This window comes from Saccopteryx bilineata, chromosome 3, assembly GCF_036850765.1.
Source record: "Saccopteryx bilineata isolate mSacBil1 chromosome 3, mSacBil1_pri_phased_curated, whole genome shotgun sequence".
Lineage (NCBI taxonomy): Eukaryota > Metazoa > Chordata > Mammalia > Chiroptera > Emballonuridae > Saccopteryx > Saccopteryx bilineata.
Genome location: NC_089492.1, coordinates 84,800,357 through 84,825,936, shown reverse-complemented (window position 1 = coordinate 84,825,936; position 25,580 = coordinate 84,800,357). Strand labels below are relative to the sequence as shown.

General features: G+C 41.9%; 1 protein-coding gene across 1 annotated transcript in view; it reads left to right on the top strand.

Moving 5' to 3' along the window:
- HADHA (hydroxyacyl-CoA dehydrogenase trifunctional multienzyme complex subunit alpha) overlaps window positions 1–25,580 on the top strand; it is a 45,931-nt gene that overhangs the window by 19,213 nt on the left and 1,138 nt on the right. The window contains exons 5-18 of the mRNA XM_066266705.1: window positions 943–1,081; window positions 2,262–2,381; window positions 3,842–3,944; window positions 5,765–5,887; window positions 6,601–6,719; window positions 9,823–9,879; window positions 11,577–11,686; window positions 15,814–15,948; window positions 18,411–18,582; window positions 21,524–21,610; window positions 23,101–23,241; window positions 23,668–23,736; window positions 24,480–24,675; window positions 25,341–25,455. Coding sequence (XP_066122802.1) covers window positions 943–1,081; window positions 2,262–2,381; window positions 3,842–3,944; window positions 5,765–5,887; window positions 6,601–6,719; window positions 9,823–9,879; window positions 11,577–11,686; window positions 15,814–15,948; window positions 18,411–18,582; window positions 21,524–21,610; window positions 23,101–23,241; window positions 23,668–23,736; window positions 24,480–24,675; window positions 25,341–25,455 — 1,686 coding nt within the window. The remainder of the gene's footprint in view (window positions 1–942; window positions 1,082–2,261; window positions 2,382–3,841; window positions 3,945–5,764; window positions 5,888–6,600; window positions 6,720–9,822; window positions 9,880–11,576; window positions 11,687–15,813; window positions 15,949–18,410; window positions 18,583–21,523; window positions 21,611–23,100; window positions 23,242–23,667; window positions 23,737–24,479; window positions 24,676–25,340; window positions 25,456–25,580) is intronic.

Here is a 25,580-nt window from a genome sequence, read left to right as displayed (position 1 = left end):
GAAATGACAGAAAACTAGTTGTCTTTAGTCAACAGTACAAAATTCACAGCTGAAATAATGCCCAGAAACAAAGTAAGTAAGAAATGAAACAAACTAAAATTAAAAGACATTGATTACATACTGTCAGATCTTTATTCACTAGGGGATCTATTTAAGATTTTAGCTCTCTCTAAACAAGTTGGAAGCTTTTTTCCTTGCAATTTTTATTGCTATTTAATCTGAAAGCTACCTGATAGAAAAAAATCTCTTTAATCTGATAGTGGAAATATTTACTAGAAGATGATTTTCTCACGTTCAGAGCTTTGTAATCTAATGATTGTTATAGAGGTGAAAATAAATTGTGCAACACATCTTGTTTCATGTTCTCTGGATCCAGAAAGTTAACACTTTTATAAAGAGATGATGTCACTAATATTAGTGCTATCTGAGGCAGAACCATTCTTCAATGTCTTAAGTACTTTGGAAGATTCACCACCACATACTAATATATGATAGAATGAGAATATAGTAGATAAGGCATTTAACAAAGTAGGCTGTAATTTTTTTTTTTTTTAAGAAAGAGAGGGATAGACAGGAAGGGAGAGAGATGAGAAGAATCAACTCATAATTGCAGCACCTTAGTTGTTCATTGATTGCTTTCTTATATGTGCCTTGACCGGCGGGCTCCGGCAGAGCCAGTGACTCCTTGCTCAAGCCATTGGCCATGGGGTCGTGTCTATGATCCCATGCTCAAGCCAGCGACCCCAAACTAGTGAGCCCGCCCTCTAGCCAGATGAACCTGTGCTCTAGCTGGGTGAGCCCACGCTCAAGCTCAGGGTTTCAAACCTGGGTCTTCAGCATCCCAGGCCAATGCTCTATCCAATGTGCCACTGTCTGGTCAGGGAGGCTGTAGTTTCATCTTTGATTTTTTTTTTCTGTTCTCTGCTTTCATGTTTACTGCAGCATGTTGGCCGCTTGCAAGACCGCTCAAGAGATAACCCAGTTATCACAGGAAGGACAGAAAATGTTTGAGAAACTTGAGAAGTCCTCAAAACCTGTTGTGGCTGCCATCAGTGGATCCTGTTTAGGAGGAGGACTGGAGGTAAAGATATATTACAAAGTCACTGTTTAGCTCATTGGTAGGATTCACCAGCTGTAAACCTTTGGGCTACTGTTTTACTTGAGAAAAGCTGGAGAATCAGCTTTCTTTTTCATTATCCAACGTCTAGATTCGTTTTAACCCTTATTCTTACAGCATAGAGCATGTGAACCAAAGTGTGATGTTTTCATTTATAAATTGAGATGATTTCAACCAGATCTCTTAGGGCCCTTTCAATTCTAAAAACCTGGTTCAGGTTTGCAGGGCAAAGATTTAGAAGTATGATTCATGCTATTGAGCTTCCTAAGCCTAGTTGAGACACAAAGCATAATACATGCATAAGTGTTTTGTGAGTAGTAAAGACATTAAATAATAAAAGATTTGAGAGATGCTTGTTAGACTAGAGCGTGTAGAAAAAAAGAAAGGGTAAAGAAAATAACTTTTATCGAGCATTTATCCCATGCTAGGCTGTCTGCTATACTCTTTCACAATAATTAATTAAGGAAACCTGTGCCTGGTCCTAAACGATAGGCAGAATTTGATTAACTAGCAGTGCTCAGCAAACTCATTAGTCAACAGAGCCAAATATCAACAGTACAAGGATTGAAATTTCTTTTGAGAGCCAAATTTTTTAAACTATATAGGTATGTACATTGTTATTAACTTAATTAGGGTACTCCTAAGCTGGCCTTTGCACCCGCACTCAAGGGGCCAAAGAGCCGCATGTGGCTCATGAGCCTCGGTTTGCCAACCACTGAACTAGAGTAATGAGAACAAAGCATTCCACATATGGTGAGGTGTGAGTAGACAGGGATAAGTGAAGCCTATTAGGACATCATGAGTAAGTCTGTTTGATTGAAAAGGAGAGTTTCTGTCTGGTACAGGGCTTCTTAACCTGGGGTGCATACACAGTTGTGTGTGCATTGTTCTACTGAGAGCTTCCATAGCTTTCAGCAGATTTTAAGGAAATCTGCGACCAGAAAGAGGTTAATAAATTAGGGGGAAAGTATGAAATAAGACTGGAGAGGTAAATTGTAGAAAGCATCAAATGCCAGCCTAAAGAATTAGTTTATTGGATGGGCACATTCCTGCTCTAAAGAAGTAATCTGTAGACCCTCACCAATCCTAAAATGTTAAAAAGTTACATTTTCTAACGTTCTAATTCTCTTTCATTTGTTTGAAGCTTGCCATTTCATGCCAATATAGAATAGCAACAAAAGATAGAAAAACAGTATTAGGTACCCCTGAAGTCTTGCTGGGGATCTTACCAGGAGCAGGAGGCACACAAAGGCTACCCAAAATGGTGAGTTTAAGACCCCCCGTGTGAATGCTGTTAGAATGCTGTTACTTATGTCTCTAGATCTATTTCCACTAATACAGGTAGCATAATATGGGTATTCGTTGTAGAATTTAGAAACCAGATAAAATATGAATATTTAGGATCAGTAACAGATTTTTATTCCTGGTATTTATTTTTTCAGTTCTACTTTTAACTTATTTTTTCAATTTCTTGATTAAAATTATCAATCACTGTTCTATGTTAGTTAGTCCCTAAAGAAGGATAAAACGAAATAAGATACATGTCTTGCCTCTCTGGAGCTTATAGATCAGTTTGTTCCTTCTCTGTGGAGTACCGTTCTTACCAGTTTTTGCAATTCCATGGATCCTACTTCATGATAAATGTAAGAGGCAGACCTTTGTCCTGATTTGGATGATTTCGTTGTTGTATTTATTCTATAGAACCAAAAGAGGCCCATTGGAGTCTTGAATTCTTAAGGGGAGGGTAAAGACAAACCTGGAGGCTGCAGAGCAGTGTTCACATCAAGCTCCAGGACTGTTGAACCTCAGCTTGGGGCTCTATAGATTCCTCAGGGAAAACGAGGCTCAGCAAAAGTACTCTTTGGAGGGAAGTTGATAAGAGGTGGGCACAGAAAAATAGGAACATTTTCTGGTGTTAATTTCCTGATAATAAATAGTGTGCATTCCTTCATAGGAATTGTCAAGAGGATTTATTGAAAGAATGGCTAAGCCAATGTGTGTATAGAAAATAATGCTGAGTTTCTTTTATTTTGTTATAACTGGTATTTGAATGTTGCTAAAAGCCATTCCTCTAGTACCTACATAAGAAGCCCTTAGCTAAGTTCAGTTTTTGTTAAGCCTAAGATTCTTTCTAAAAACATTGTTGAAACTATTAGGTTTTCAGTCTCCACTAGTTCCAGTATAGGAATTTTAGATACTATACATAAATGATAAAGAAACTCAAAATAGCCTAACCTGTGGTGGCGCAGTGGATAAAGCGTTGACCTGGAAATGCTGAGGTCGCTGGTTTGAAACCCTGGGCTTGCCTGGTCAAGGCACATATGGGAGTTGATGCTTCCTGCTCCTCTCCTCTCTCTCTCTCTCTTTCCCTCTCTCTCTCCTTTCTAAAATGAATAAATAAGTAAATAAATTTAAAAAAAAAAGAAACTCAAAATGACATAAATACATAATTATAGGATACATGAAATTATTTCTCCACCTTATTAATTCTATTAGAAATCTTGCATATTGAATAAAGATATTATTGCTGCAGCTGAAAATTTCTAATCCTAGAAGTTACCAAATATGTATCAATATGTAAAATAGAACTGATTGATAAATAGCATAAAAATCTGATTTGCCTTTTCTCATGTTAGTATTTATTTTGCTCAATTGATTGACTTGTAAACTGATTATCACTCTGATCATTCTCCCCTTATGTTCTGATCCTTGCTTGCATCTTAGGTGGGTATACCTGCTGCTTTTGACATGATGCTAACTGGTAGAAACATTCGTGCAGACAGAGCAAAGAGAATGGGACTGGTTGACCAACTGGTGGAACCGCTGGGTAAGTTTTAGCATGCCTCAGAGTTGGGCCTACAAAGTTATTTTCTTTTCTTTTTTTTTTTTTAACAGAGATAGAGAGTCAGAGAGAGGGACGGATAGGGACAGACAGACAGGAAGGGAGAGAGATGAGAAGCATCAATCATCAGTTTTTCATTGCGAGACCTTAGTTGTTCATTGATTGCTTTCTCATATGTGCCTTGACCGTGGGCCTTCAGCAGACCGAGTAACCCCTTGCTCGAGCCAGCAACCTCGGGCTCAAGCTGGTGAGCTTTTGCTCAAACCAGATGAGCCCACGCTCAAGATGGTGACCTCAGAGTCTTGAACCTGGGTCCTACCGCATCCCAGTCCGATGCTCTATCCACTGTGCCACCAGCTGGTCAGACTATTTATTTTCTTAAAGAGTTAATTATTGGTTGGAGTAAAACTCAGGTTCTTGAGTAATTAGTCATCATTCTGAGGAGTGAAGTTATCTAAAAGTTATAATACTAAATCCTTGATAGAATTCACTAGTAAAATCATATAGACTTGGGAGTTTTCTTTGGGGAAGTTTTTTTACATATAAATTCAATTTCCTTAATAGATATAAGGCTACTTGGGTCTCCATTTCTTTTTTCTTTTTTTTTCTTTTGTTTGGAGAGAGAGACAAGAAGGGAGAAATGAGAGCATCAACTAGTAGTTACATCACTTTAGCTGTTCAATGATTGCTTCTCATACAAGCCTCGACTGGGGGGCTCACCCAAGCCAGTGACCCCTTGCTCAAGCCAGTGACCTCGGGGTTTAGAACCTAGTCAGTGTCACAGGTCAACGCTCTATCTACCACACCACCACTTGTCAGGCTGGGTTCTCCATTTCTTGAGTGAGCTATGGCTATTCATTTTTTAAAGATTTTGTCTATTTCATTTAACTTACCAAGTTTATTGCAATAAAGTTGTTCATGATACTTCCTTATTGTAATATCTTTATATCCTACAATGATATCTCTTCATACGTTTTCTCTCTTTTTTTTCTGATAAGTCTGGCTAGAAATTTATCAACTTTGATTTTTTTTCTAAGAACCAGCTTTTAGTTTCATTGATTTTTTTTCTTGTTTGTTTGCTGTTTTATTGGTTTCAGCTATCCCTTTTTTTCTGCTTGTTTTTGGATTTCATTTACACTTTTTCTAGTTTCTTAAGGTGGAACCTTATTACAGCATTGATTTTAGGTCTTTCTTCTTTTGAACGTAGCATTTAAAGCTATAAATTTTCTTTTTGGCACTGCTTTATTTTAATGTTATATTTTCACGTTTGTAAATGTCAAAATATTTCCAGACTTCTGCCCTGGCCAAATAGCTTTGTTGGTTAGAGCATCATAAGGCATCATCTGGATGAGGACAGGTTGCTGGTTTGATCCCCAGTCAGGGCACATAAAGAAACAGATTGATGTTTCTGTCTCTCTCTCTCTCTCTCCCCCACGCCTTGGGGGATATATCAATTTAAAAAGATATATTTTCAGATTTCTCTTTGATTTCTTCTTTGACCCAGGTGTAATTTCAAAGTATGTTGTTTAATTTCCAAATATTTAGGGGGTGGTTTGGATATCTTCCTATTACTGACTTCTAGTTTAATTTTGTGGTGGTCAGAGTACAGCTGGTTCTTATTTGCAGATTGCCCATCTGAGAGTGCATAGTTTGTGACTCTTCCACCTACCAGTCTCTGGTCTGGCATGGAAGCTGTGCTGAAAGTGGGTGCTAGAGCCTTTGGCTTTGGCATACCTAGGTTTTTGCCTACCTGGGACTGATCTAAGCCTGATTTGCATTCCATTCTGTTGTGTTCATTTTTGCAGGACCAGGAACAAAACCTCCAGAGGAACGGACACTTGAATACCTAGAAGAAGTTGCAGTTACTTTTGCCAGAGGACTAGCTGATAAGAAAATTTCTCTAAAGAGAAACAAGGGATTAATGGAAAGTGAGTGTTGTTATTAAAGAGCAAAGGTGGCCCTGGCTGGTTGGCTCAGTGGTAGAGCGTTGGCCCAGGTTCAATTCCTGGTCAGGGCACACAGGAGAAGCGCCCATCTGCTTCTCTACCCTTCCCCCACTCTTTCCTCTCTATCTCTTCCCCACCTGCAGCCAAGGCTCCATTGGAGCAAAGTTGGCCCGGGCGCTGAGGACGGCTCCATGGCCTCCACCTCAGGCGCTAGAATGGCTCTGGCTGCAACGGAGCAATGCTCCACGAGCATCACCCCCTGGTGGGCATGCTGGGTGGATCCTGGTTGAGTGCATGTGGGAATCTGTCCGACTGCCTTTCCACTTCTAACTTCGGAAAAAATACAAAAAAAAGGGAGCAGATTCAAAGCTTCTTTCCAAAGAGTTTAATTATATTTACTATAAATTTTAAGTTAGAGATGAATGCAGTATTTACTGGAAGCCTAAAGTCAACCTTAAGGGGTACAACAACTCTGCTCTAGGGTACCATTATATTATTATAACACCCAGCTTTAGATTTATCAACATAATCAAACTATGTTTAAAGGAGTGCTTAGATTGAAATTTTGATTTTGTATATTAAAGAGCAATTGATTCAGATAGCTAGAACTACTGCATATTTATGGAGTTTACAAAAAAGAAACTAACAAGAAACATTTATTGCCAGTAAGATTCTAAAAGCATTTTACCTTACAGAACTGACGTCGTATGCCATGAGTATTCCATTTGTCAGGCAGCAGGTTTACAAAAAGGTGGAAGAACAAGTGCGAAAGCAGACCAAAGGCCTTTACCCTGCACCTCTGAAAATAATCGACGTGAGTCTTGCCCGTGCTCTCAGTTTTCTTATATATTTTCCCTTTGTATAGCACAGTACTCTTTATTGCCATTCTGGACCATGTATGCAGTACAAAAAATTTTAATTCTGCTGTTAAATTACTTACCAAGAGTAAGGGAAGACTATAGCAAGCTATAAGAACTCGTATAAATTGATGTATTTGGGGACATCCAGTGCCAGCGTACTTACTAGTTAATGAGTTTTAAACTCTCAGTTATAAACCAGGACATAATCTGTGTCATACCAGTAATATCTAAGGCCAGTAAAATATTGAGCATTTAAAAAATGCAGTTGAAGCAAAATTGATGGCTATATATTTTTTTAAATTTTAATTTATTGTGTTTACATGGATTCAAGTGTCCCACTGAACATAATACCGTCACCATCACCCGATGGCTATATTTTATCCTTAGTTAAAAGTATTGTCAGGACCAACAGTGTCTTATTGACTTCCCCATTGCCATAATTAGAAAAAAAGATATAGCCTGACCTGTGGTGGCGCAGTGGATAAAGCGTCGACCTGGAAATGCTGAGGTCGCCGGTTCGAAACCCTGGGCTTGCCTGGTCAAGGCATATCTGGGAGTTGATGCTTCCAGCTCCTCCCCCTTCTCTCTCTCTCTGTCTCTCTCTCTCTCTCTCTCTCTCTCTCTCTCTCTCCTCTCTAAAAAAAAAAAATGAATAAATAAAATAATTTAAAAAAAAAAAAAAAAAAGAAAAAAAGATATAATGATATAGAGAAGTACTGAAAAGAATAGAGATTAGGTGAAATGATCATAGAGCTGAAGAAACTTCTGTCTAAAGGTAGATTTTTTTTTAATTTAATTTTATTTATTTTTTACAGGAACAGAGAGAGAGTCAGAGAGAGGGATAGATAGGGACAGACAGACAGGAATGGAGAGAGATGAGAAGCATCAACCATCAGTTTTTCGTTGCGACACCTTAGTTGTTCATTGATTACTTTCTCATATGTGCCTTGACCGCGGGCCTTCAGCAGACTGAGTAACCCCTTGCTTGAGCCAGCGACCTTGGGTCCAAGCTGGTGAGCTTTGCTCAAGCCAGATGAGCCCGCGCTCAAGCTGGCAACCCTGGGGTCTCGAACCTGGGTCCTTCCGCATCCCAGTCCGACGCTCTATCCACTGCGCCACCTCCTGGTCGCCTAAAGGTAGATTTTAAAACAGAACTCTCGGCCCTGGTCATGTAGCTCAGTTGGTTAGAGTGTCATCCTGATCGGCCAGGGTTGCAAGTTTGATCCTGAGTCAGGGCATATACAAGGATCAACCAATGAATGCGTTAGTAAGTAGGACAACAAACTGATGTTTCTCTCTCTTTTCTTTCCTCTCTCTAAAATCAATAAACAAATAAAAAAATTTAAAAAAAAATAGGAAAGACTTTTTGATCTGGAAAGTCTGAGATTAAGAGAGCTTATAATTACAGACCTCAAAATTGAAGAATGAACCAGTCAACAGAAACCTTTTGAGCAGAAGGCACTAAAACATAAAATATGAAACGTGATTCCCTACCTCCTCCATTCATCCCACAGTCTGGGCTGGGAAATTAGACATATTTATAGGGTAAGGCAGACAACAGTGTAAGGGTCATTATAAAGCAGCATAACATTGTCAGATAAACAGGACAGGAAAATTGCTGAGTGCACAGAGGGTGGAATAATCACTGTGAACCAAAGAGATCAGGAACAGTGAGATTTAACGAGCCCTGAAAAATGGGTAGAGAACGGGAGAAAGGAGTGGTGCCAAGCCAAGAAGGGCGGGCATGGTGAGCAAAGTTACGGAAGGTGGAAAGCAGCAGGCTCCTTAGAGAACCTTTAATGAGATCAGTTTCTGTTGGAAGACAGGGAAATGTACAGAAAGGCAGATCAAAGCTAGGTTTTTAGAAGGTTGGTCAATAATGAATTAGGAAATTTGACTTTTGCTCTGTATAGATCACAAAGAACTGTCTTCATGGTAGTGAGTAAAGATGGATTAGAAAGAAACAAAGTAGAGCTCTCTTGGTAACCCAGACTTGAAGTTATCTGATATTTGAATAAGACCCTTAGTTATGATAGTAAAAATAGGAAGGTAGTAAGAAACTCACTAAAGACAGATATGAGTTAAGTTTCAGAAGTGTTGAGTATAGATATTTCAGGAAATTCAAGCAATAGGAGCATAGAGGGAGCTATCAAGTATGGGTATAGAATTGTTTGTTTTCTTAATTTGTCATTTCCATAAGTTATGGTGATTGAGTTCAGGGTCATTTCTTCATCTTTTATACTTGCCATTTTACTTAGGATAGAACTTACCCCAGATGGTAAGTTGAACTTCATAGAGTCCATGATGAATGTGATAAGCAAGACGAGGTGTCTGAGGAAGAATGCCTGGAGAGAGACAAGGGCTGACAGTGAAACTTGGGGGATCTGCCTACATTTAGAGAACAGGTGGAAAGCGGAAGAGTGATTTAAGTGGACTTGGAAAGGGGTGACAACAGCTCTGTCTCTAACAAAATAGTAAGGTTCAAAGATAGATAAGAAAGTGGAGTTTGAGCTGTGGAACCTCTGTTTTCCTATTCTGACTTTTTTATTCTTATTGTCTTCTATTTTATTTCCTTACATTTTATGATAGGTTCAGCTCTGGCCTCAAAGATGAATTAAGTCAGTCTTAAATAACCTTGTGCTCAGTCCTCTCTCTTTTCTCACTCCAATCTAGTCTTTAAAAACTCATTAGCCTGACTGGTGGTGGCACAGCAGATAGAGCATCAACCTGGGACACTGAGGTCCCAGGTTAGAAACCTTGAGGTCACTGGCCTGAGCGAGGGCTCAACCAGCTTGAGCAAGGGGTTCACTGGCTTGGCTGGAGCCCCCTGACCCCCGCCCACCCTACTCAAGGCACATTTGAGAAGCAATCAATGAATAACTAAAGTGACACAGCTACAAGTTGATACTTGTCATCATCACTCTCCCTTCCCTGCTCTCTCTCTCTCTCTCTCTCTCTCTCTCTTAAAAAAACAACAAACACTAACAATGTTATTCAGCATTCTGGTGCATCTCGCCAATCCACTCCAACAATAAACAAGTATATTGTGTGTTTTAGGTGGTAAAGACCGGACTTGAGCAAGGGAAAGAAGCTGGCTATCTCTCTGAATCTCAGGTAAAGTTATTTTCTTTCAATTTTTTAATAATAGATACAAGAAAACCAAAGATCTGAAACTATACAAAACTGAAAAAAGAATAAGTAGCCAAAGCCTAGTAAAATTTTTTCTCCAGGGGTTGTCGTTTCTTCTGATTATCTTCACGGGCAAGTAGAGGCAAGAAAACCTTGGTAGCCACCAGATATTTGAACTTGTTCTCAATAAGGAAGGTGCAACTAGGAAGAGCAGGGGCAGACTTAGAATCCTCTGAGTGAATAGCTTGGACACTTTGTTCTGTAGTCAGGCTGGGTTTGTTGTGATAAAATGAATACCTTGATAAAAAAGTATGGTCCTCACTTGTTGGGGCTTAGAGATAAAACTTGGAAGCCCAGTTTCTCTTTGGTGAATTAGAAAATGAAAGGAAATGTTTTATACCCACTAAAACAAGGAGAGAAGGGACACAGGAACCAGCTTCTCCTCCTTTTGCTTTCTGAGTTGGTAATGTGGCAAATTTAAGTGGTTTAGGTTGTTTGTAAGTATTAAGCAATCATTGAAGAACGATAGCTCTTTGATAACAGGACAAAAGGTGTGCAAAAAGCTTTAGGACAAGTTCCAGAGAAAACATGTCTTGTGCTTTTCTGCTTATTGCAGTGTACTTCTGACTTACTCTTTTCCATCATAACCAGCTTGTACATACCCATATGTACATTAAAATTGAAGTATATTTTATGAATCAATAATTGAATGCAGTATGCATTCACTCAGTATTTCCTGACTAGTTTACTTAGCACAACCCACTAAAATCATGACCACTGATGGATTTCTACCCACAGCTTGAAAATCACTGGTTTATTGAGTAGAACCTACTAAATCAAGATTAGTAAAGCATTGATTTTGTAGAACATTGTTTCATGTTTTATTAGGACACAGTAGCAACTTTAATAGGGGAATTTCTTTGAAATACTATTTGAAACCATGTAATTGTGCCAACAAATTCTGGTAATATTGGTAATGACAATAACTAGTCATTTTACTAGTGTTCTCATTTAATCCCCACAGTACTGTAAAATAGGCTTTGATGTTCCCATTTTAAGGATAAAGAAAGCCTTACAACTGAGAAATGGCAGAGCCAGGATTCAAACCCTGTCCTGTCAAACCCAGACTCTAAATTTCATGCTCCCAAACCCAGACTCTAAATCCCATGCTCCTTACTACTAAGTTGAAACTTGTCCTCCATAGGTGGTAAGGTCCTTTTTTAAGTGGTAGGTGCCATTTGGGCCACCTGCTACAGTGGAAGGAGAGCTGGAGTTGGAGTCATACTGCTTTGTGAGGCTGAGGCAGTGCGACTTTGGGCAAGGTCACTTAAGTTTTCTGGGCCTCCTCTTCCCAGTCTTTAAATGAGAGAGTTGGTCGAGATGATCATGAAGGTTCATTTTTGCTCCGACACTCGAATCCCTTGTTAAAAGTTACCCCAACTCTGGTGTAGAGAATGAGAACTCAGTTAAATCCAAAACCTTTTTCAAAGCAGTGGTTGGAAAGTTCTGCAGATGGGAAGAGTGAAGAAAAGACACATCAGCAGGAGACAGACTTCTGCAACAGTGGCACCACCGAGACCCCTGAGGAACTGGGCTCTGATCCACAGAGAAACCGAACCGAAGGATCCACACCACTGAGACTGTCAAGTTTTACTTTTTCTTGTTCCTTTTTTACATTTCAGAAATTTGGAGAGCTTGCAATGACCAGAGAATCAAAGGCCTTGATGGGACTGTACCAGGGTCAGGTCCTGTGCAAGAAGAATAAATTTGGAGCACCACAGAAGGAGGTTAAGTAAGTTAAATTCTACCTAGGAGCCCTATGGGTTTCACTATGTGCTAAGCTTGTAGATGTCTTTGAAGATCTGCAGACCTAGATTTTATATTTTTAATCTTGCCATAAACTCCTGTCCTGAGCACATTAGATCCCTATTCCTACCAAGAACTTTCTGGCTTTCAAAGTTATGGCTGTGCTGAATTTTCTCCAGACCTCTTTAATGGTTCCTGTAGAGGTTTTCTTGACCCATCATTGATGTTTTCCAGAAGTCTGGGCTAGGTCCCCTATTCCTGAACCAAGCAAATACACTATGCCCTGTTTAGTGATCTTGTCTCTCCTTGTGACTTTAAGATACCATTTCTTGGAACTCACACTTCTCTTATTAGAAAACAAAAGCTTATTCTAATTGCCAAAGGCTTGTCCTTCTTTTTTGCTTACAACCTAAGCATTTGAGATTCTACTTGCCTGTTTCATATCTTTTCTCTTCAGCAAGCAATGTTATGCTTCCTAAATAGCTCTTCAGTATTAAAATTTAATAATGCCCCTAAACTCACCGTCTTGCTTAGTGGATATCAACCTGGATGATATTGCCCCCAAAGGACATTGGACAATGTCTGGAGATTTTTTGGTTGCCACACCTGGGAAGGGAGGGATGCTACTGGCATATAGTGGCTGCAGGCCAAGGATGCAGCTAAACATCACATCCCCCAGTGCACAGGACACCCTGACAACAAAAAGAATTTTCCAGTCCAAAATGTCAGAAGTGCCAATGTTAAGAAATATTGTTGTAGCTGAATTATAGCAAGGAATTTTTAAAAAGCAGCTAATGTTACTACCTTCTTTAACTCTTCACCTTTAATGAGATTTCAATCCAAAATAGAAGGTAAAATGGATAAGAAGTCTGGATGAGAGATTAAGTGGATTGATTTCCAAATGAAATGCGGTCATAACTACTTCTACGGGTCTGGTCGCATTTGTCCCACATAACACTGACAGTATCTTGCATTTGGTGGGTGAGGTAGATTACTTCATTTGACAGCGGGATGATGATGGCCACTTAAATCTGCATCCTTTCACAGGTCCTGTGGAATCAAACAAGTTAACAAGGACAACAAAGCCACCCATTCCCTATGCGCAGCATTAATAGAGGGCAGCTAATGCTGCTAATGTCTGGTTTTGTAAGGGGATTGTATTGTAACAGGAAAGAAAGGAAACAAAAGACAAATATAATAAAGAGTCTTGAAAAGTCACAAAATCTTGAGACACACTAACTCCTAATCCTATTCCATCTCTTCACCTTATCCTTTCACTTAAAAAAGAAAAGAAAGGAATTAAGGAGACTGCACTTTGCAATAGAAGAGGGTCCTCTTAAATTTAGAAACCTAATTAGCACTCCAGACTTCTACTCCTATCTGCATATAGTAATAAGAATTATATGCACTGGAGAAGGTGTTGTTGGAGAAGCAGATGGTTGCCTCTCCTGTGAGCTCTGACTGGGAATCAAACCCAGGACTTTACATGCTATGCCAATGCTCTACCACTGAGCCAACCAGCCAGGGCCTCTTTTTTTCTTTTGTGAGCTGCTTTATATAAATTCTTACCCATTTTATTGAGTTACCTTTTTTATAATGAATTTGATATTTCAAATAGATTTTTATTTTGTTTTAGAGAGATGGGAATGGGGAGAGAGAGAGATACATTGATTTATTGTTCTACTTATATATGCATTCATTGGTTGAGTCTTGTATGTGCCCTGACTGGGGATTGAATCCACAACCTTGCTGTATCAGGATGATGCTCTAACCAACTGAGCTTGGATTATTAGTTACAATTGATATATGCATGTTGTTCTTATTTCCCCAGTTTTAATCCCTTTCTATATGTTATAGATTTTTCCCTATTCTTTGGTTGTCAGTGTTGTAGAGTCATCTAACAGCAGTTTTTAATTTAATGCAATAAATGTTTCGATCTTTTTCTGCCCTATATTTTATATTTCTCTCCACTATTTCTCATTGTTCTACTATGTAACACTCACCATATAAATATTTTTATTATTACTAATCTACATTTGAAAGACGCTCCCAGGACTTGAAGTTAGGTTTTCTTTTTGGGTCATGAATATGATTTTTTATTATAATAAGAATTATTAGGAATGAAATATTCTATATTACTACAACTCTTTTAAATATAGCATGCTGTAAACTTGGCTTGTTATGAAGGAAGTTGTAAAAAAATAATTTTTTTTTAGTTAATTACTATGGTAATATCCATATTATTCCTAAACTATGGAAAACTAAAAAGAGTAATCAGATATGATCTCTGGCCTCAAAACCTTAGAACTTAATTGAAGAGACAAAAATAATGATCATGAAGTCATTCCAGAATACTGTGGAGTAAAACAAGTGGTCAAGAGGAATTCAGAAGTGGAAGAGGCAGGAGTATGTGTGCATGGAGGTGTTTGTGGGAGGGGTAAAGTCTGGAAGCAAAGAAGCCATCAAAGAGACTTTTGAACTAATCCAAGTAAGGAGTGATAAAGGCTCAGATTTCAGGAGAAATGAAAGATGACCAGAAAGTGGTAAAATCACTAACAAAGAAGTCATTGGAAGAAGACAGGTTATTGGAAAACAAAAATACTCATGTTGACTTAAGCATAAACCAGGCTGTTTTCTTTTCAGTGATCTCCAGCATGATTAAAGACCAATATAATTCAGTCTTCTTGGGTAGATTAATACTTTTTTTCTTAATTGACTTTTTTGGGTTTAATAAAATTGTTTAATAAAATTATATAGGTAACAGCCTGACCAGGCAGTGGCACAGTGGATAGAGCATCGGACTAGGATGCAGAAGGACCCAGTTTGAGGTGTGAGACCCTGGGGGTCGCCAGCTTGAGCACGGGCTCATCTGGTTTGAGCAAAGCTCACCAGCTTGGACCCAAGGTCACTGGCTTGAACAAGGGGTTACTCTGTCTGCTGAAGGCCCATGATCAAGGCATATATGAGAAAGCAATCAATGAACAACTAAGGGGTCATAACGAAAAACTGATGATTGATGCTTCTCATCTTTCTCTGTTCCTGTCTGTCTATCCCTATCTGTCCCTCTCTCTGACTCTCTCTGTCTGTCTCTATTAAAAATATATGTGTGTGTGTATATATATATATATATATATATATATATATATATATATATATGTAACAGATACACAATTTTAATGGGTAGGCCAATTCTTATAGACCTAATAGATTTTGGCATTTAACTTTTTTTTCTTTTCCCGAAGTGGGGAGAGGGCAGGCAGACAGTCTCCCACATGCCCTCTTCCGGGATCCACCCGGCATGCCCACCAGGGGGCAATGCTCTACCCATCTGTGGCATTACTCTGCTGCAACCTGAGCCATTCTAGTGCCTGAGGCAGAGGCCATGGAGCCATCCTCAGCGCAGCGCCCAGGCCAACTTTGCTCCCATGGAATCTTGGCTGCAGGAGGGGAAGAGAAAGAGATAGAGAGAAAGGAGAGGGGGAAGGGGGAAGAAGCAGATGGGCGCTTCTCCTGTGTGCCCTGGCTGAGAATTGAACCTGGGACTTCCACACGTCGGGCTGATGCTCTATTGCTGAGCTAACTGGCCAGGGCCAGCATTTAACTTTTAAAATCAATCATTAAAGGGGTGTGTGTGTGTGTGTGTGTGTGTGTGTGTGTGTGTGTGTAAGCGAGAGAAAGAAAGACAGACAGACTCAGATGGACAGGAAGGCAGAGAGATAAGAAACATTAATTCTTCATTGCGGCACCTTAGTTGTTCATTGATTGCTTTCTCATATGTGCCTTGATTGGGGGGCAGGGGCTCCAGCCAAGCCAGCGACCTTTGGGCTCAAGCCAGCAACCATGGGGTCACATCTGTGATCTTATGCTCAAGCTGGTGAGCATAAGCTGGCAACCTCGGGGTTTTGAACCCGGGTCCTTGGCATTCCAGGCCTGATGCTCTATCTGCACTACCACCTGGTCAGGCAAGGTATACTTTTATAGATAAAAATTATTTGAAATTCCTTATTGTGCCTGCTTTAGTTGGTTTATTGGATGATAACTTGGGCAGTCTCCCACTTCTATTGAAATGATTAAAAGTTGTTTACTAAAACTCATTTTATCCTTGCCTTTCAGGCATCTAGCCATTCTTGGTGCCGGGTTGATGGGAGCCGGCATTGCCCAAGTCTCCGTGGATAAGGGGCTAAAGACTATACTTAAAGATGCTACAGTAGCTGGGCTGGGCCGAGGACAGCAACAAGTGTTCAAAGGGTAAGCCTACTTTCTGCCTTTGCTAAGAGTTAAGAGTTTTTTTGTTTGTTTTTTTGGGGGTGTTTCTGCTGTCACAGACTCCTTTTTCCTGGACATGATAAGTACTATATACTGCATAGTTAAGCCATGTTTTCTTTGATTATTGGAAACACTAATTCCTTCCTTCGCTTCATATTGTTACAGATATTATAACCAGTGTTTTTCAGAATGGTTAAACCTTTTGTTGGACCGGCAGTTGAAAACCACTGTTATAAACAATTAGCACCATTGGACTATAGTCTTTGAGCGCAGAAGAAAAAACTTTATTATATTTTTAAATGCTATTTATTTTGTGTGTTCTGGTATCAGACTAGAAATTCTGGTGTTTGTGAGTTCTGACAGCTTCCATGTAATAGCTGTGTTATGGAACACGGTAACGGCAGGACTGTCTGTGGAAGGACTGTGGTTAGGGTGTGAGAGGCGTGGTGGCCACACATGGAAGGTAGGACTGGGATCAGAACTCCTGAACCTTGTCATTCTGACTGGCATTACTGTAGAGAAGCAGTTAATTGATTTGGTTCCACAATGTCTGAGGCTTTACAGGACTGTCTCCATCTTACTTCTGAGTTAATGACGGGTAAATATTATTCTCCCTATTGCTCGCCTCCCCACCTCTCCCCACACACAGACACGCTGCCTGTTCTGCAGAGGGGAAAGTGGAGCAGCAGCCCAGCCGAACTGGGAATTGGTTGCAGCTCAGTTCTCTGCTCCACTCTAATGGATGAGCTGGCTGCACTTAAACTGTACTGCATGTGACATTTAGCTGAGTGAGCATTTTTTGTTCCTTAAATGGATTATGTAGCTTCAGCAGGTTTTACCCCTTTTTTGCAGAGAAGCTCACACATTGCCACCATTAATGCTTTCCAGGATATGGCAGGTTTAATCATTTGGCGAGATTACTTTAAGATAGCAAGGAGTTGGTATAAAGGAAAGCGCATGTGCTAGTGACCAGCGTTGCCCTGAGACTAGCCTGCAGGGTCCCTCAACAGCACTTCAAACAGCTATCTGATGAGAAATCGCTACTCTGGGACAGCTTCCTCCCGTTGATCCCTCTTGGACCCACGTCTCCTGGGTTCTCTTTTGTCTTAAAAACATCAGGCTCAGGCCCTGGCCAGTTGGCTCAGTGGTAGAGCATCGGCCTGGCATGCAGGAGTCCCGGGTTCAATTCCCGGCCAGGGCATACAGGAGAAGCACCCATCTGCTTCTCCACCCCTCCCCCTCTCCTTCCTCTCTCTCTCTCTCTCTTCCCCTCCTGCAGCCAAGGCTCCATTGGAACAAAGTTGGCCCGGGCACTGAGGATGGCTCCATGGCCTCTGCCTCAGGTGCTAGAATGGCCCTGGTTGCAACAGAGCACATCTGCAACAGATGGGCAGAGCATCGCCCCCTGGTGGGCATGCCAGGTGGATCCCGGTTGGGCGCATGTGGGAGTCTATCTAACTGCCTCCCCGTTTCCAACTTCAGAAAAAGAAAAAAAAAAATCAGGCTCCGGTGAATGCCCCCACCTCACTGCTGACTGGGGACATACATGTATCCTGTCCTCCCTCGGAAATAGTTTCATTAGGCATTAGAATTAGAGCAACCAATAATATTTGAACTCAGTCAAGCATCTTGTTTACTGACTGCTGACTTGGTTGTCAGAAACCAGGAGGTTTGAGCCCATACTTTTAAGACTTGAATACTTCTTTAAACTTACCTTGTGGCTTTAGTTTTTCCTTTGATTCAGAAAATTAGTGAATGGGGTTTTAGCTTCCTTCTTCATTCAGAGGGAAACTATAGGTCATTCTGAAAATGTGGTCAGATGAAAACCGAAAAGAGCCTATTTTCTTGACAAGTAAAAAATAATCGGGGAAATGTGTGAGTGGCTGGAATTCTTTTTCGCTCTCTGGGAAGGAAGAAACCTTGAGTTACTATTTTATGTAATCAAGATGCTACTAGGTGTTGATTGGGAGGTGAATTAAGAATATAAGAAATAATGCTTAGTCTCTGTTCACTAGAAGATTATAATTACAGAATAACAAAATGAGAGAAGCAAGTATAAATCCATGTGGTCTAGGACACGGGTTTTTCCTACTGTGGGTTGAGAATTACCAGAGCTGCTCTTTTGTTTTGCCATTCTAGTATTTGTGTTGACTTCTCTTGGCAAATTGAACTATTTCATGATGATACAGTTTATGCCAGTTGGGCACTTACAGGCATCTTGTAATAGAAAGAATGTGGACATGGGGCTTACCAATCTCTGAATCATTGTGCCCTAGGTACCCTGGTACCTAGCTATTTGGCCATGAGTCCCTCTGAGCAACTCAGAGCCCTCAAAGTGGGAGTCCTGCCTCGCAGAGTTGGTGGGAAACACAGCATGCTGTCCAGTTCGCAGACACTGTTAGTTTCCTTCTCTTCCCTTCTGACTAGAAATGTGTTTATTCTAGGTTGAATGATAAAGTGAAGAAGAAAGCTCTAACATCATTTGAAAGGGACTCCATTTTCAGCAGCTTGATTGGGCAGCTCAATTATGAGGGTTTTGAAAAGACCGACATGGTGATTGAAGCTGTTTTTGAGGACCTTAGTCTTAAGCACAAAGTGCTAAAGGAAGTTGAATCGGTAAGTGAGGGCCTATAGTGCCTGCATCCTAGTGTTGTGTGTAGAGGACATGGAAATATGGTTTTCAAAAGAACTATAGGGAACTCATGGCTCTTTTTACAGGGTTATTTATTCCAAACCCACGTTTTTATGTGAGCTCCTACACAATGCATGCTATAAAGGTCAAACCTAAGTCCTATGGGAAGAAAATCAAGTAGATTATCCTAAACATGGGGTTCATTAGCCTTATGTAGTTCTGTCTCCCAAACACACAAATAACCTCAGGAGTATAGCCAAATGTCTTGCCATTTTGGGTTGGCCACAAGCTATAACTAAACTTCTTCAGGTCTGGGCAGCAAAGGAAATAGAGAAGACACAATTTCTCCAGGCAGGATTCAAGTGCCCGTTTTGTGGAAATACTGCTTGGTCTTTATCCCAAATGCTCTCCATAGCCAGTTCTTGAGATGGGATAACATAGTTAAAGTACTTGTGGTGAAAAAAACAAAGAGCCCACAAAAGAAGTGGCAGTAATCCAGGCATGAGATAGAGCCGGGCTTCGACTAGCGTAGTTAGAGAAACAGAATGTGGATGCAATGCTGGTGGCCGAGGCCGGGCCGGTCCACATTGGACCCGGGCAGACGGTAGAGAAACTACAGAGCCAGAAAGCGATGAGCCGTTCCCATTTATTAGTCTCACAACGATGGACAAACACACAGGCAGGAGAAGCTGCCTCTCAGGCAGCAGGTGAACAAACAGCAAGACGGCCCCTCTCAGTGGCAGGGAAGCCAACTGCCTGCACCCGTAGCCTTACATAGGCTATACGCTCACACACTAATCACACAAAGTGCAAGCGAGCAAATCTAACACAACTGTTTTCCCTGTAGGAGGTCATTAAGTTCATCTTGTCATCTGGCCTGTTCTTTATCAGAAAATGTTAAAGCTATAGTTACATGATACTAGAATTTAAAACTTCTCTTCCCCTTCACAGAACTAAGCTAAACTCTCCTTTAACATTCTTCGTAATCCTTGTCTTCAGATCCCTCACCGTCCTGGTTGTCCCGTTAGTGTCTTCAGCATGTCTCAGTGCTCTATTGCCATGTGACAGACCACTGTAGAAACAATTCATAACTGCAGTTGAGTAAAGCTTCGTAGAGGTGGCTGGTCCCTCACTATGTGGTTTCGCTCAGGGTCACTCATAACTGCACTCAGCTGCAGGCTTGGTTGGGGTGCGTCAGGCGCTCCTCCACGTGGCCTCCCTCTACTGGCGGCCTGCCCTTGTAATCTAGCCAGAACTTTTCTACAGCATTGCTGCTGGCTTACAGGAGAGCAAAGCTACTGGGGGGTCTTTTGTTTTTTGTTTTTGGGGGGGTGTTTTGTTTTGTTTACTGAGAGAAAGAGAAGCATCAACTCATAGTTGTTTCACTTTAGTTGTACATTTATTGCTTCCCGTATGTGCCTTGACCGGGACAGACCTCGGGCTCAAGCCAACAACCCTGGGATCATGTAGATCAGGGGTCCCCAAACTTTTTACACAGGGGGCCAGTTCACCATCCCTCAGACCGTTGGAGGGCTGGACTACAAAAAAAAAACTATGAACAAATCCCTATGCACACTGCACATATCTTATTTTAAAGTAAAAAAACAAAATGGGAAGAAATACAATATTTAAAATAACAAACAAGTAAATTTAAATCAACAAACTGACCAGTATTTCAATGGGAACTATGCTTCTTCACTGACCACCTATGAAAAAGGTGCCCCTTCCAAAAGTGCGGCGGGGGCCAGATAAATGGCCTCAGGGGGCCGCATGTGGCCCACGGGCCGTAGTTTGGGGACCCCTGATGTAGATGGTCCCACACTCAAGCCAGTGACCTCAGCATTCCAGGTCAACTCTCTGTCCACTGAACCACCACTGGTCAGGCACTCTTGGGCTTCCTAAGGCTATCCCTGGAACTGGCATAGTCCCTTCTGCTGCATTCCATTGGTGAAAGCAAGTCACAGGCTAGCCCAGATTCAAGGGGAGGGGAAATAGACTCTACCTCTGGGTGGGAGGACAGACAGGCATGTAGAAGAACTGTTGCCAGCCACCTTTGGAGACATTAGTTCGCTCTCATAGAGAATTTTACCACCAGCATTGGACACTCTTCCACCATATTGTAACTTGAGATTATGTTCGCTTTCTTACAGTCATGCTCTGCTGTCAACTCACATTACACTTTGATTAACCAAAGTCATGGGATCTTTATCACAAGCTTACTGCCAATTCAAGTCTTGTTCACCAGGTGCCTCTCCAGTTCTCCCTCCCCCCCTTTTAAACCTTAATGCAATACTTTATACCTTTATTCCCCATTTTTCTTATAAAGGTGAAGGGTGAGGGTGTCAGAAGATGAGGGATTGACATCCATGCTGGATGTTGTAATGAATGAGAGCTGACTCAAGGCCATGTTTTCAGTGTTTATTAAAGGTGTCTTATTTACCTAACTGTTGGGATGTAGTCCCCAGGTTAGGATTAGGTAACCTTATGATGGGCCATAACTAAAAGGCCTAATGGGAATGAGAGCAAGGCCAAAATATTCCCCAACACAGATGCCCTAGGTTATCGTCAGTGCCAGGTAAATGGTGTCTGCTGTCTGCGTAGTTCAAGGTGAGTGGGTGGGCTGGGCCCAGGTGCTACTCATTAGCTTTACTTTGGACTCTAGTCATTTCCCAGGCCTACATGACACATTTTTTTTTAAATACATTATTGATTTTACAGAGACAGGAGAAAAAGGGGAGCATGGAATGGGAAGTAACAACTCATAGTTGTTTCGTGCTAGTTGTTCATTGCTTGCTTGCTGGATGTGCCTTGACCAGGGAAGCCCAGGGTTTCAAACCGGCAACCTTGGCATTCCAGGCCGAAGATTTATCCACTGTGCCACCACAGGCCAGGCATGACACATTCTTAAATGCTTTTCCCCTACAGGTGATTCCAGATCATTGTGTCTTTGCTAGTAACACATCGGCTCTCCCAATCAGGGAAATTGCTGCTGTCAGCAAAAGACCTGAGAAGGTAAATTCTGAAGAGAGAAAAACCCTGAAATGTTTATGGCTTCAGACTCACTGGTGAAGGTTTAGAACATGAGAAGGTACTGCTGTGGATTGGGGTGACAATGTAGTCCCCAAAGTGGGGCACAAAAGAGCTAATGCCACGGCCAGTGTACAATGCAGGAACAAGTATAACTGAAAACACTTTTATAGGTAATCTGCATCCCTAATGGGTATTGTTACTCAGGTTCAGACTGTGAAACATACCTTTATTACAATTAGATATTGAAAGATAGGCCCTAAGAAGGGATGCTGCAAAATGTCATTTCATCTACATAGCAGACCCTGGTGCCTGTCCAGGATGTGTTTGGGTCCAGTTCCAGGCTCAGCAGGATCAGGGAGTGTGGTGGGATGTCTCCACCTATGGCATCACTTAGACCTTTGTTCGACCCAGGACATGGAAGGGGTGGATGTGGAAGCACTGCTGGCAATTTGAAATGAGGCCTAGAAATTTATCTTTGGGCTTCTGCTATCTACCAGAGTAATCAGAGGACAGTGAAAACACTCAAGGCGAGGTAAAACACCCCCGCTCTCAGGAGGATCCAGTTAGCTACCCTCTTCTAACCAGAACCAGCAAAGGTAGGCAGGAAGTAGAAAAGACTTTAAGGATTTGAAAAGGTTAACACACAATTGATGTACTAAAAACACAAAGGCCTCTATTCCTATTCTAATAGCTTGCTACTGCAGGGTAATCTAGTTTTCTAGCACACAGCAGACCAGGCCCTGATAGAGGCAGGCTCAGTGATGGCAGGACAAGGTCACAGAGATGAGTGGCAGCTGATAGTGTCACCCTCCAGGAAGACACAGAAACAGTGTAAAGGCAAGTGGACAACCTGCCACATCACTCAGAACCTCTGAAGCATTTACAACTTGCAAAGGAGACCTGTTGTTCCTTTGATGCCAACCTCTCCTTCTCCCCAGTGGAGTGGGATGAGTATCACCGTTTGCAGTCTAGCCTGCAGGCATCTTCAGTAATGGTTACCACCTACTTGCCTACATCATTCATACACAAGTGAGGCCAAAGGGACACAAGTAGGGTGACCATCTGTTTGCCCAGGCAGGCTTTCTGCCTGCCCCTTCTTCCCTCTATTCCCCCAAAAAGTGGACCCTCTCCCCTAAACCATCAGCATCATTAATATAAGGAGAACCTTCCTTTTTCCCTGATAAATCTAATTTGGCCTTTAGCTGTGATTTTGGTACCAACTGTTGGTATGATCAATTGCCCTTAGAGAAAAGCCCTAGATGCAGATGGTGGAGGAGTCCAGTAAGCTCTCTCTGAACATACTGAACTTTTGATCAAAGGACCGTGAAACCAAACCACTTGACTACAGTATATGGGGCAGGGTTCCTATAGCACAACTGCCTTTCTCCAATGCTTTCTCAACAACAATAATAAAAAATGCTATTAAGTTTCTCCCTCAAAGTTAAATCTGTTGGCCTTTGTTCCCTTGCCAGGTGATTGGCATGCACTACTTCTCTCCTGTGGACAAGATGCAGCTACTGGAGATTATCACAACTGAAAAAACTTCTAAGGATGCATCTGCTTCTGCTGTAGCGGTTGGTCTCAAGCAGGGGAAGGTCATCATTGTGGTTAAGGTACGGAGCTCTGTAACAGAGCAGCAGGTTTGGGAAAGTTTTATTAAGACTTCTTATACCTCCAGGCTTGTTTATAACTTGTCTGGGACAAATATACCAACTTACAGTTTCCCTTTGGTCATCTACAGTATGGATAGTGGTGGCGACTATACCACTGAGTCAGGGGCGGAGTGGGGAGTGTCCAGGACATGGCAGGTTCCCCCAGCCATTCCAGACCTTTCAGGTGATCATGGAACTACATGCTGTGCTCTTAGATTCAAGCCATGCTCCTTGGCTGAGGCTTTCCATGCAATTTCATTTTAAGGATTCTGATGGAGGTTATAATCACCTTGAACTTTGAAATATCTGGGAATGGGATACTGCTTTCAGACGTGGGTAGCACCCATCACAGAGGGGCCACTGAGTTCATGTTCTCTCCCTTGTCAGGATGGTCCTGGCTTCTATACTACAAGATGTCTTGCACCCATGATGTCTGAAGTCCTCAGAATTCTCCAGGTTGGTATTGCTTTTGGAATGTTTGAGGCATCTTCCACTCCTTACTGGTAATGTCCTCCAAACTGGTAATGTCAAGATGAGAACAAACTTCCTTCAAATAACTAACTCCTGACTGCTCTCCAAGAAGGTCCTGTTGTGCCCTCCATTTCCACACATGGTGGGAAGTCATGAGCAGCATATAGCTCTGCTCCCTTAGCTTCCTCTCTGCTCCATTAGGCCAAAAGCCCCCTATATGCTCTTCTGTGCTGTTTCTACAGCCCTTTTGAGGCAGGGACCATCCAGAACAGGGCCCACTTGGTCTAATGCTACATCTGCTTCTGCACAAGCCAACCCCTCCCATGGCCATACAGGTCATCACCAGGCGCTTAGGCACAGGGATCATGGGATTCTGCAGCCCTGTCCCTGGTAATGTCTCTTCTTTCAGTCATGGAAACCAGCTCTATCTGCCATGGAATCTTGTTACTGAGATTCAGGATTGCAGACAAGGAGGAAATGAGTAATTTGTTTCTCTTTAGATTTCCTTTAAATGCTGTAAGTTAGGGAAGGCTCAGGTTTTTCCCTTGTGACTCCCAAACCTCATTTCCCTAAGCGACATAGTCCCAGTCCTGGCCTTGGCCAGGTGGCACCCAGAAGAGAAGTGGGTATTGCTGAAGGCTGTTTCTGAAAGCAAGCACAGGGAGTCCTTGAGGGGGATCAGGGTGGCCTTGCCTTCCCCTGAGGTCCCTGCTTTACTTCCCACTCAGGAAGGAGTTGACCCTAAGAAGCTGGATTCCCTGACCACAGGCTTTGGCTTTCCCGTGGGTGCTGCCACACTAGTGGATGAAGTTGGTGTGGATGTAGCAAAACACGTAGCAGAAGATCTAGGCAAAGCCTTTGGGGACAGGTTTGGAGGTGGAAACCTAGAACTGCTGAAACAGATGGTGTCCAAAGGCTTCCTGGGTGAGTAGCCTCAAAAAAACATAACTAGCACTATTAGTCACCAAGTTCTGAGCAGTTTCTTGAGACCAACGAGTTACAGAAGGCCGCCCCTGTATGTTTCCTAAACCCAGAGCCCACTATCTTAGGGAATTTCAAGTATGATTTCATGGCAGCCTCTCCTTAGTCTGGGCCTGTGGATTATGGACAAAAGGTAGAACTCTGGCCTTCTGAAGCTCTACCACTACCTGGCCCAAATCACGCCAGATTGACGGGCATTTTCACGCTGCCCAAAGCCTCTATGCATCTGATCCTGCACGAGCAGGCTCTCATCAGGTTTCACCATGTTGTCTGGCCCCTGTGTGGAGAGAGGAAAACCTCTCCATACAAAGTATACAGCTAAAGCCCAGAGTGGTGGCTTTCTCTTTCTGGCAAAGTAGCAGCAGAATCAGGACTAGCTGGGTATCCTGAAGCTTGCTGGTGCACACCTGGGCATTCAGGCTGGTCTTTCCCATCCAGAGACAGATTTCTAAGAAACAGAAGGGCTTTTATCCCCACTCTCTGAACTCTTGACACTCAATTTGTAGGGTTAGCTAACTATACAAAGTCAGAACACAGAAGAAAGGCGGGAGCTTTATAGCAGACTAGCAGTGAGATTTTTCAATTCCACCTTTTCCTGCTTCTTTTAGGTCGCAAGTCTGGGAAGGGTTTCTATGTCTACCAGGAAGGTGTGAAGAGTAAGAATTTGAATTCTGACATGGATAGTATTTTGGCAAGTCTACAGGTGCCTCCTAAGTCTGATGTGTAAGTCAATTTGAATGGCTTATGGAGTGGAAACATTTCTCATCAGCCCTAAGCTTCTCAGCCCCTCCTCCATCTCTGTTATGATCACTGTGCCTGACCAGGAACACTCCTGCCACTGGCACAGT